We start from the raw sequence: 11,640 nt of genomic DNA on the forward strand, positions 1-11,640 counted from the left end.
ACAGGTAAAAGCAAAGTTGTAGTACATATGTACATGAACAAACAAAACGAACAAAGAAAACCGCCAATCCTCCTCTGAAGGTACCTCTATGTTTTTTTTCGTCATCATCCGTCGTGCCTTACCCTTCCAAAACACAAGGTACTTTTCTCACAGAGGTACCCTGGATCCCATCTTTTTTTTGGTCGCCAGCGCCTGCGTTCTGGGAGGGAGCTTTTGCCTTTCCAGACCTTTTTCCCAAACCATGTTCTTCCTGGTCTCACCACCTTTCCTCTCTCCTCCAACCTTCTTTTCTTTTTCACAACAGAATGCGGTCAACAGCTTCAAGCCATGACCTATCTCTTCCACAATGCCTTCCTTCCACTTCCTTCGTACATATCTCTCTGAGCTTCGAGGTTACCACCTCAAACTCGCCGTCCTAGCAGGGTAAGCAGGCATATCACCACCACCACCCGTACCATGCCCAGCATCAAACCCACCACCACCACCTTGCGTCGTCTGTTCCACCGTCATCGTAACCTCTTGCGTCCTCATGATCATTCCCATCGGAGTGGGAGTACGAGAGATAACCCCCCTTCCACCACCACCAGCAGGCTCCGTCTCAAGCCCCTGCCCCTGCGAAATCACGACCCCCGACATCATCGTCGCCACCGAGGACCGTGTTCTGTCATCTACCATTCCATGATTCCCTGTGCGCATTTGCGGCTGCAACTGTCCATTTCCCTCGTCATCATGCTCAAGCCCATTGTGATCCTCCATGTCCTGCCCACGATGACCCATCAAAATCAAGATACTCTCCTGACTTTCGGCCTTTGCATCATGACTATACCGTAACCCATCCCCCATGTCTCCTCCGACTCCCACTTCAACAGCAAAATAAGTCTCTGACTCGGCTGCCGTTGCCGGCGTCGTCACGACCAGCAAGTCATCATCATCTTGTAGTTCCGCAGCATTCTTTGGTGACTTTATGTTCTTGGACATGGACATGGACATGGAGGCGCCGCCGCCGGCTTGGAGTTCCACATCGTCAACGGTGGATTTGGGAGATCTGGACTTGGACCATAATTGCTTGTGGTAGCTGTCCCGCGTGGTTGACAAGTGAGTGTGCCGACGACCCCCGTAATAGACTCCGTGGCCTCCTCCGCTGGAATTGTTGTAGCCGCCTGATCGGGGGGTGCTGCAGAGGGTGCGGCGGCCCATGAGGACGTCGAGAAGGGGTTGGAGGAGGGGAATGCAGGAGGCGATGATGATGGTGCTGCCTTCGATGCTGTGGGGTAGAGGTTAGTGAGATATGACAGGAGGAGTGGAACGGGGCGGTCACTGATTGGGAAGGAAATCGTGGAAGCGGGAAGTGGTTCAAAGGGTTTCTCAGAGGAAATTGAATAAAGCTTACAGGGACCAGATGACCAGATCGGTGGTATCCCAGGAGAAATCAGCTCCGGCGAGCGAAGGGAGACGAGTGGATTTGTAGAGGGACACGATTGCCGAGACGGATCCGATGCTCAGGGCGGAGCAGAGGGCGATCTTCTTCTTGTTGTTGATCTGCAGTTTGAAGAGGACGATGGTGGGGTAAACGGCGAGGTAAAGATCCGTCAAGGCGGAGAAACCTGTGGACAGAAAAGGTGAGTTGAACTTTTTCGTCTCAGTCTAATCTTCAGTCATTAGAGGCACTTGCACTTACATCCAGCAACCATCGAATACCTCACCAACAACCACGGACTCCAGCACTTGACATTGGTAATCGAGAAGTCCCATTGTGCCCGCGAGGGCGTGCACTGGGCAAACAAAATGACGGCGCAGCCAAGGATAGCCACCTGGCAAGTGCTGACCAGCAACCAGAGAAAAACACGATGCCACCGGGCCGGGTTCAGTAGCCGCGTCAGCAGAGTCACGACGGCGAACTTGGGAATGGTGAAGGCGAGGATGCTGGGCGTGAAGCTGAAGAAGGCCCATTTGATCATCTGCTGTTTTCCATCAAGGGGTAAAACGTCAAAGTGCCTGCCGAAACCATGGTACACCGAGGCGATGGTCATGCCGACGCAGATCCACGCACATGCCTGCCGTAGGTAGTTAGTAAGAGTGTCATGTTAGTCTTGGATGAGGTGTGGTGATGACTGGCAGATCAGATGCGGTAGAAAGAAAGGAGAGAGACTCACTAATCCAAGAAGGATCAAACAATCATCCACCTCCACTTTTCCCAGTATCCTCGTCCGCACAAAGAGACGGGCAAACACAAAGACGGTGCTGATGGCCACGATGGTGGTGATGACGGCTATGACTCCTGGGCCCTTATTGGCCTGCATGTACGCCTCAGACGGCCCTTGGTGTGCAAAGGCTGGCGAAGCTGATACTGAGTCAGCCATGGCTGTAACGAATGAATGAATAAACGAATGACTGTCTGGGTGTCTTGTAGCACAGATGGAAGGGAGGTATTGTTCGTGAACGAGTGTTTGCTTAGGTAGTCGTGTCTTATGTCATTCCATTTCCATCATGTTGATGTCTCAAGCAGGTCTTGGGAGGCGCCTGGCCAGATGTATGAAGAGGCCTTGTGACAGAAAGGCATCCATGTGGTGTTTATTCGCCATTGTCAACTCTCATGCAGTGACTGAATAATAGAGTACCTATATTTCCAGCTTGCTTTTTCTGTTGTTGTTTCTCTCATGACAATGGTCTTCACCTTTCTCTTTTGAGGGTTCTCTTGCGAACGATCGTTGGGACTTGAGAGAATCAGAGTGTAACCTTGGATCTCGATTCCTCAATCCAACCGACCGAACAGAAGACATCCGGAACCCACTTCTCTGTAACCAGAAACAGGTGGTGAACCCCTGGTACCTGCAGGTAATTAGATGAAGACAACCTTAAAGCATGAAGCTGAGTCCGTAGGGGCCTGTCCTGCTTTGGTCACTGGTCACTGGTCTGTTCTGGGGTGCGAGAAGGGTTCAGGCATCCTTCGTCTTCTTCTTCAGGTGACTGGCTGAGCCTTATGAAGTGGCCTAACTTTATGTTGTTGGGGGGTTATTTGATGATAAGAGTCGCCGGAGATAGGCCATCACCCCACGCCGGTTGGACTGATGCCTGGACTGATCATCGATCCGTTCATTGGCGTAGATACGGTGGGCGACTTGGTTGCCCTGGTACGGCCGGTGATCCGGGGAATGGAGGTATGTAAGGAAGGGAGGAGGGTTCGAGTGGGAATTTACCCCAGATCCAGTTTCTTCACGGTTCCCATCGTGAGCCATTGTACAGGTATCCACGGGTTCACTCTCGCTAACGGTCCGAGACCGAAACCGAGACTAGGAACGGAGTCAATCCCTCTGGTGGAGATCGTGTCTACCATTTCTTTTCGCCGTTCTTCCCAACTGGAACATCCAGGGAAGCGGCGTGTGGCCCAGGCGTGACAAAAAGTTGGAGAGTTCGTGTCCTCGCGGCAAACGGAAGAAATTTGCCGGAAGTTTTGAATACCAGGTTAGGTATTGACAAGGAATGGTCCCTTGAACAAGTCGTTCTAGAAAGGAATCCTCTGGGTGCAGTGGTGCCATCAAAAGCAACATGAACTCCAGCCCCCTTCCTACTCGCAGAACCAAAAACAAACAAATTCTGGGTCTCTCTTTCTGCTTTCGAATCAGAATGCTACCTACCTCGGTTCGCCCTTCCTCTTTCTCATCGTCTGAAACTCGACAATTCTGCTGGAGGGGCATGTAAAATCCGAACTGCACATCAGAACATCGCCGGCAACACGAGTACGACACGACCCTTGACACAAGTACGACATGGCCCTTGCCACGACGTTGATGGATTCCTTGAGGAAGTTGCTTGCTTTTTCGAACCTTATCGGCATGAATGACCACGTTCCGCGAGGTTTCAGTCTCTGTCTGTTTATTTTTTTCCGGTTGGTTCACGTCCACGAAGCCCTCCTCACCAACAAAGCCAATGGGAGAATATTCCGCCGAATTTCCACACACACCTTGATGTGACCTGATGGCAGTCCATTCCATCCGGCAACGATTTGCGGTTCCGATTTTAGTGATAAGGTGTTAACGGAGCGCGTAGCAGAATGGCGTACCGGGATCGCGAGCCTGGCGCTGGCGGTGCTGTTGGTGGAATGGGAGCAGGACAGGACCTAATTTTAAACCCGAGCCGGTTTCGACATGGCCGGAAGTGGCATCCGGTACAGTGCGGCACGGGTGCTGCCGCTGTCAGGCCCATAAATATCCGCGGCCGGGCAGGGCAGTGCCTGAGAAGTTGGATCCCAAGGGGCCAAGAGCCGTGGCTTCACTCTGGGACGGTAAATGGGCGTCAGCGAGGGTATCACAGAGACGTGAAAAGATGCTCTCCGAGCTGGGGTGATGGAACTTTGAAAACCAACAAGCTTGAACACTCGAAAAGTAACTTCAAACATGGGACACACTGGGAAAACGAGAGCATAAATTGGGGCGGTGAAAGAGAAATTGAAGTTTGTACCTGACCATAGAATTCGGGCATCTAGGTCAAGCCACAAATGACTGTTCGACTTTTGAAGCACCAGACTTGGGAATGGCAGCTCACAAGGGGCCTTCGTTCGATGGATTGTTCTCGGAAGGTTTCTCGGTAAAAATGCCGCCGGCGCGATGACACTCTAGATTGTTGCTGATACCACCTGGTCGACCATTTATCGCCCTTGTCGTTGTTCGCATGAAGTTTATATGACTGAACAATCGAACGACAAGTGGCATGCAGCACCGTTTTGCCTACTACCCCAACCCTTATAAGCACACTGTGCGACATAGCTGTTCGTTCCTTCGATTCGTTCGTCCGTGTAAATAAGTTGTTCCGATTGGATGGACTAGGGTCGTCGGTTGCAACGACCGCAACCACGCTCGCTACACTTGCCTCATTGTTGACTTTGCGGGAAAGGGAAGAACCTCCTCCGTCACTGGTTATTCGCTTTCGTCTTCTGCAGGTCCCTTCCAAAGACAAGAGCGGCCTTTGTTGGATTTTGGTTGCTTCGTTCATGCAGTCGAGTTTTGGGAAGGTAAGTTGCAGGAAACTCGTATCTCGATCATAAACATGCCCCTCCGTAGCATCAATCGCAAACATTGACCCTGAGAGTCAAAGTCTGAGGCATCCAGAATTTCAAGCCAGCTCCCACTTTCCGGACTTCTCAGGGGCCCTGGGCCTGTAGTGTTGTTTTCCATATATTGACAGGTAGCGCCACCATTCGGTCCAACCATGCAAAAGTCCAGACTCTGCGACACTCGATTATTGAGATTACTGCCCTTCGCTGCTGGGTGACAGACAAGGACAGCGATGCGTGTGAACGCCATCGGGTTGAGCCACACATGGATGAACAAGCCCACATGGCCGGGGTGGTATCCGTGTTATCGGAGGTAGCGTTTGAGTGAGAGATCTCGACCTCTTGCGTTGCCATCCCAATGCAGTGGAAACAAAGGTCCAGAGCAAGCCAACTGCATGAAGCTTGGTGTTCGGAGACCGGCAAAGACCACACCTCCTATTTCGTTGTTCATGATCCAGATATATCTCCCATCACGTCTCACCCTCCAAAGGTGAGTCCTTGAGCCCATCCACTTTATTCCCAGCCATTCGTCGTAAGTGACACACCAAACCACCACCTTCACAATGGCCGTATCCGTCCAACCCCCCACCCGCGACCGCACCGCCGGCCACCGCACCAAAAAGTCCACGTCTTCCGTCTCCGTTGCTCCCGTATCAGAACCCCAACCCATCGACCCAGCCATCATCAACCGCCCCAACGATCTCTCTGCGGTACCCTCTCTCCTCTCCGCCATCTTCACTCAAGGCATCGCGGCCGTCTCGTCCCCCTCAGATGACGGCACGCGGCTCGCCCTCCTCTCGTCCGCGCGGGCCCTCGTGTTGGCACTCGAAAGCCCGCGCGAGACCATGCTCCGGCAGTGCTGGGCCGACACGGTCTGCATGTCCACCTTGTCGGTCGGCGTCGACACGGGCGTGTGGGCCTACCTCGGGCGAGACGACCGACCGAAGCGCGTGGCGGACATTGCTGCGGCCACGGGGTTTGAGGCGGCATACCTGGCCCGACTGCTGAAGCACGTGGCTGCCATGGGCCATGTGATTGAGACGGGCAAGGACGAGTATAAGCCGACCAACTTTAGTAAAGCGCTGGCGATCCCGACTTTGGGGGCTGCGTACCCTTTGTTGTGAGTTTCTTTCTTATCCCTATTTCTTCTTATATCCCTCCCCTTTTCTCATCTGGCTGAAGCTGACACCCCGAAAAGCACGGGACCAGGTAACACGGGCGGCGTCCTCCGCTGCACGGCCTCGTTCCCTTCCTACCTCAAGTCCACCAACCTCACCACCCCGACTTCCATCACCAACAGTAACACGCAGTTCGCCTTCGACACCCCCAAGAACTTTTTTGAGCTGTGCCATGACCCGGCATATGCGCCCATGGGGGCCCAGTTCAACACGCACATGGGGTCGTACGCCTTTGGCCGGCCCACGTGGGTGGACGAGGGCTTTTATCCCGTGGGGGAGCGCCTGCTTGAGGGTTTCGATGACGAGGATGAGACGGCGGCGTTGTTGGTGGATATTGGCGGGAGTATCGGGCATGATTTGCAGAAATTCAGGGATGCCTTTCCGGAAGCGAAGGGAAGACTGGTCCTGCAGGATCTGGAGCCCGTGGTGGCGCAGGTGAAGGAGGACGAATTGGATGCGAGTATTGAGAGGATGGCGTATGACTTTTTGACGGAGCAGCCGGTTAAGGGTGAGTTTCCATTCATTTTCTTGTCCTGGAATGGTCGGTTGCATGGACAAGGTACTAATATGATGGATCATAGGAGCTCGCGCGTACTACATGCATTCGGTCCTGCACGACTGGCCGGATCATCAGTGCATCCCCATTCTGGAAAACGTCAAGGCGGCCATGAAGCCGGGCTACTCGCGCTTGTTGATCAACGAGAACGTAATCCCTGACGTGGGCGCAAGCTGGGAGAGCACCTCGTTGGATATCATGATGTCGTGCTTGGTGTCGTCCAAGGAGAGGACAAGGGACGAGTGGGTGCAGTTGTTGGAGCGCGATGCTGGCCTCAAGATCACCGGGTTTTATCCGGTTGGGAATGGCGTGGAGAGTATCATTGAGTGTGAGTTGCCAAGTGAAGAGAGTGAGTCGTCGACCGAGGACACTGAGTCGTCGACGGATGAGTCTTTGTAATGTCGTGATACCAATCAAGTAGTGTGTTTGTATGGACTGGATACCGATTCTTGCGTCTTGTACCTTTTCAATCCTGGTTTCCGGTCTTCCTCTTTATACTAAACCGGTCAGGTAAAGCAGAGTGTTGAACCGTTTCGTAAAATCTAGGAAAGGGCAGACTGTGGTGAGATGTTGCTTTTGCCGAGTGTCCAATGCCGGTGCCCGTTTGCCCGTCAGTGTTTTGGTGGAAAATGATGACGTCGGGAGATACAGTGGGCAGTTGCTTACAGCGGCCTCTCAGTGGACCACTGCACTAACAGCGATGCCATGACTTTTGCCGTAGCCAAGTTAGAGTGATAAGATAAGCGAGTCCGACGATGATTCAGCACGTGAGCTCGCACAGTTGACCGAGTTTTAGCGTGTCCACGGACGGCACTGCAGTCCCTGGCTGGACCCCGCGTCGCGTACTAACAATTAACTTGAAGCCAACCAACTTTGGACTCGACAATCCCAATTCCCAAAGTCAGTCAGACAGTCAATTGTACCATTCCATCCCGTCAACCATCTCAGCAACCTACCTACCTACTACTGTCTTGTTGTCCGACTTCTCTTCTCTCCACTCACCTACCTACTCAGGTCCCCTCTCGCGGCTATCAAGCGACCCTCTTGTGACTTTCACCGATCCGATGCCCATTCCTGCCCATTCCTGCAGCGAGTCCAGTTCTGATCGAGGCTGAGCGGCAGTCCTCCTTGGACCATCATTGGAGGTTCAGCTACCTTAGGTAGGTAGGTAGGTACCTACTTGCGTCTGCGCAGTCCTAAGGTGGTGACAACGCCGGCGCTACCTCTACTTACACGGACACTGTCCACAGCACCGTACGCCGTCGTTTTCCATCCGTTTGCTCGACCATCCATCCATCCATCCATCTTCTCGACTTTTCTCCTCGTTTCTTCCTCTCGAGACCTAGAATAATACTACACAATCCAACAGCCATGGCACCTCCACGACTCCCTGATCTGCCAACCGAGCTGATCTACCTCATCGCCGCCCACCTCCCCAAAGCTTGCGATCTCTCCGCCTTGGCCCGGACAAATCAACGGCTCTACTGCATCATCAACAACATTCTCTACACCGGAGCTGTCAAGCCCGGCACCGACCCTCAACCCCTTCTCTGGGCTACCCGACATGGAGTCCCGTCCACCGTAGACAAGGCCATTTGCGCCGGCGCCAAGCCAGACTACCTCTTCGAGTTTGTCCTCTCCCGCAAGGCCTGGGAACTCGTCTGTATCCTCGAACGCGCTGCCGCCCCCAACGAGAACTCGGACTTTGAAGACTGGAACTGGCCCCCTCACTCCAACACCAACTACAGCAACTCGGCCACCCCCGAGCTCTACCGCGACCTTCACGATATCATGGGCACCATGCGCGCCCCGTGGGATCCCCGCCCCAACCCCCCTCCCAACAACCTGTCCGGCCCCGCGAACCCCCTTCTCGACCTGTTGGAGAACGAACCAACCCAAGTACTTAGTGGTTCCGAGACTGAACCTCTTTCGGAGCCTGATGATCCCATGCCCTTCCCCCCTCCACCAGGAGGAGGAGGATTGGTGGGCGCTTTTCTCGGTAACCTGTTTCAAGCCGTTCACAACCACAACCACAACCCCTTCAATGACGATGACGAAGAAGACGACGACGACGACGACGAGGATGACGATGACCTCATGGATGAGGACAGCGAGGTCGAGGAGTGGGTACACAACATACGAGCCAGGGGAATCACCCGCCGCTGTGCCCCCATACACATAGCTGCCAAGGAGGGCCATAACGCCGTCATCGAAAAGCTGCTGGAGCACGGTGCCAACATCCATCTCGAGGCAGAGTGGTACTGCTCCTGCCGCCCACCCCTCTCGCTGTGGGAGACGCGCGAACTCGAGGCGGCCGGCACACTGCGCGAGAACCTGGAAGCTTCATATTGGCCGGCTGTCCACCTAGCCATGTGCTTTGCGCGTTTCGATACTGCCAAGTTTCTTATTGAGCGCGGTGCCCTTAACAATATCCCCAAGGGTCATCTGGGTTTCACCATCCTCCACCAAGCTGCTTCTATAGGAAACCTCGACATGCTCAAGTACATTGTCAAAGCCGGCAAGGCCACCTGGCCCACGGTCGATATCGAAGACGACATGGGCCTGACGCCTCTGTATTTTGCCTGTGCCAAGGGCCATTGGGACACAATCGTCCCCTACCTGATTGAGCAGGGCGCCAACATAGACAAGGAGTTTGAGGTGGATCTGTGGGAATTCAAGGCCAAGACGACGGTCCTCGGCGAAGCTTGCTACCTCGGCCATTACGATCGCGCCCTGAAGCTCATTGAGCTGGGTGCAGATGTCAAGCAGCAGCTCGAGTTCAATCAGCTGACATTTGGGAGACGACACCGCCTGGAAGAAGCGGATAACGAAAACGAGGAAGCTGGCGATGGCATCAAGAAGATCCCTCTTCTCCACGTATGCTGCACCTCCCCTCGACCAAAGGATGACGACTACTACTCAAACCCATCAGTTCGGTCGGCACCTTTCAGACTGGCCAGAACCGAGGAGCCGACAGCCTTGGAACGCGTAGCCCTGATAGAAAGGCTTCTGGCTGCGGGCACGCCCATTGATCAAACCTGGGACGACGGCAATGGCGAAACCCCTTTGTTTATGGCTGCACAGTTTCACGTCACCTCAGCTGTCAGGGCCTTGTTGAAGGCTGGTGCCAATCCCCTTGTCCAGGATAAAAATGGCCGAAACGCCTTGATGGCCGCACTTTATCACCCACTAGGCGAAGAGCCCTGGACCACGTTTGCCGAGTGCTTCCCATCGAGTTCCAAGCCAGACAAGGCGCCCGAAATTGTGCGTTTGCTCCTAGAGGCAGGCGTTCCAGTCAACCATCAGGACTCAAAGGGACGTACCGCGTTGCACCTTGTCTTCCGGCCCAGGAGAGCCTACGAACTAGGAGCGGCAACAGACGCCATCTGCAGCATCGTCCGATTGCTGTTCGACGCTGGCATTGACCCATGCATTCGCGCCAAGGACAAGACCCCCGTCCTGAAGAACGCACTCAAATGGGATTACGGCCGCGCTGCTGATCTCCTCGTCCAATTCCACGGTCCCGCCCTTGGCTCGCATTTGGACCCCAAGGAGTTCCGAGAATTCTATCTAATGATAGCCGAAGCCACCTCTCCCAGGATTTACGCCACGTATGGGGCTCCTGAATCAGCCTCTTCGTATGACTTGCTTCTGGATATCGACAGCTCTCATCACCTCACGTCCGACAAGAGCCTTTTATTCGACCTGATCAAGAAAGGGTCCGAGAACGGAGAATGCTTCTCGGCAGCCGAAAAGCTTGGCAAGCGTGGCCTCCATCGCATGGACCTGACGCTCGAGGAAAAGACCAAACTGATGAAGAAAAGCATTGACCATGATCTGCACAAGCTGATGATAGAGCTTGTCAACGTCACCGTCCACGCCGTCGCGCCGTCCGTTCTTCGAGACAAGGCCGTGCTCGAAGAAGCCCTACTGCACATCCTCCGCAATCCCCGACGGCTACACTTTTCGGAACCCATGATTGCCCATCTCATCAACGCCGGCGCCGACCTCCACCGGCCATGCCCTTACCAGCTGGAAAAGAAAGCATCCGATACCACCACCTCCACCACCACCACCACCACCACCACCTACCTGCCCCCCCTCTACACCGCCATCTGCTACGGCCATGTCAAGGTCGTCAAGTACATGCTCTCCAAGCAACCCATCCACGGCAACCCCCACGCCCTGCTCAACCCTTACCTCCACCAGGCCGTCAACCTCGACCCGGCCATCCGGGAGAAATGGCCCCTCACCAATCAGCAGGACGAGGCCAAGACGCGCAGTGACATGGTCCGTGCGCTCATCGAGGCCGGCGCCGACCCGGCCCTGCTCAACAAAAACAAGGACACGGCGCTGTCCATACTTGTAAAGGGCCTAGCCGCCGATCCAGATCGCAGAATGCTCAAGAGTCTGGGCCATTTGATCAAGCCGCTGAGTCGCGGGGTGGATATCAATGTGGTGAATAAGGAAGGGAAGAGTGTGGCGGACTATCTGAAGGAGTTGATAGTTTGGAGGGAGGTGGAGGAGAAGGATCGGGATGGTCCAAGTACGAGTGAGGCCAAGATGAAGGTTAAGAGGATCAATGAGGCTATCAGGATGTTGAGATGTAGGATGGAGTTGGTCAAAGAGGAGTCGGATGATGAGAAAGGTGAGGGTAAGGAGAAGGGGGAAGGGAAGGGAGAGGGCAGGTTGATGATCAAGTGGTATGTTCCCAAGGGAGGTCCGGCGGCCACGGGAGGCAATCCGGTGTGTCCGCCGATGCCGGCGAGGGAGAGAGGGAGGTACGCAGGGTATGGATCATATCTGTAAAAGGATTGGGTGTAATGGTTTAAGAAGGTGTGTGTGTTTTTTGTGAT

At 54.3% G+C, this 11,640-nt stretch overlaps 2 protein-coding genes across 2 annotated transcripts; one reads left to right on the plus strand and one right to left on the minus strand.

Annotated features, from left to right (window-relative positions):
- Positions 1 to 393: 393 nt before the first annotated feature.
- Positions 394 to 2,360, minus strand: B0T23DRAFT_407785 (uncharacterized protein; the record flags this gene model as incomplete). The annotated part of the gene is made up of 4 exons (XM_062839218.1): positions 394 to 1,264; positions 1,391 to 1,604; positions 1,679 to 2,054; positions 2,154 to 2,360. The coding sequence occupies 4 exons, from the start codon at positions 2,358 to 2,360 to the stop codon at positions 394 to 396; spliced, it is 1,668 nt and encodes a 555-aa protein (XP_062689465.1).
- Positions 2,361 to 5,613: 3,253 nt separating this feature from the next.
- B0T23DRAFT_399285 (uncharacterized protein) lies at positions 5,614 to 11,593 on the plus strand (the record flags this gene model as incomplete). The annotated part of the gene is made up of 4 exons (XM_062838412.1): positions 5,614 to 6,170; positions 6,249 to 6,736; positions 6,810 to 7,112; positions 8,154 to 11,593. 4 exons carry the CDS (start codon positions 5,614 to 5,616, stop codon positions 11,591 to 11,593), a joined length of 4,788 nt encoding a protein of 1,595 aa, XP_062689466.1.
- Between the last annotated feature and the right edge of the window lie 47 nt (positions 11,594 to 11,640).

This window comes from Neurospora hispaniola, assembly GCF_033458365.1.
Source record: "Neurospora hispaniola strain FGSC 10403 chromosome Unknown B0T23scaffold_8, whole genome shotgun sequence".
Lineage (NCBI taxonomy): Eukaryota > Fungi > Ascomycota > Sordariomycetes > Sordariales > Sordariaceae > Neurospora > Neurospora hispaniola.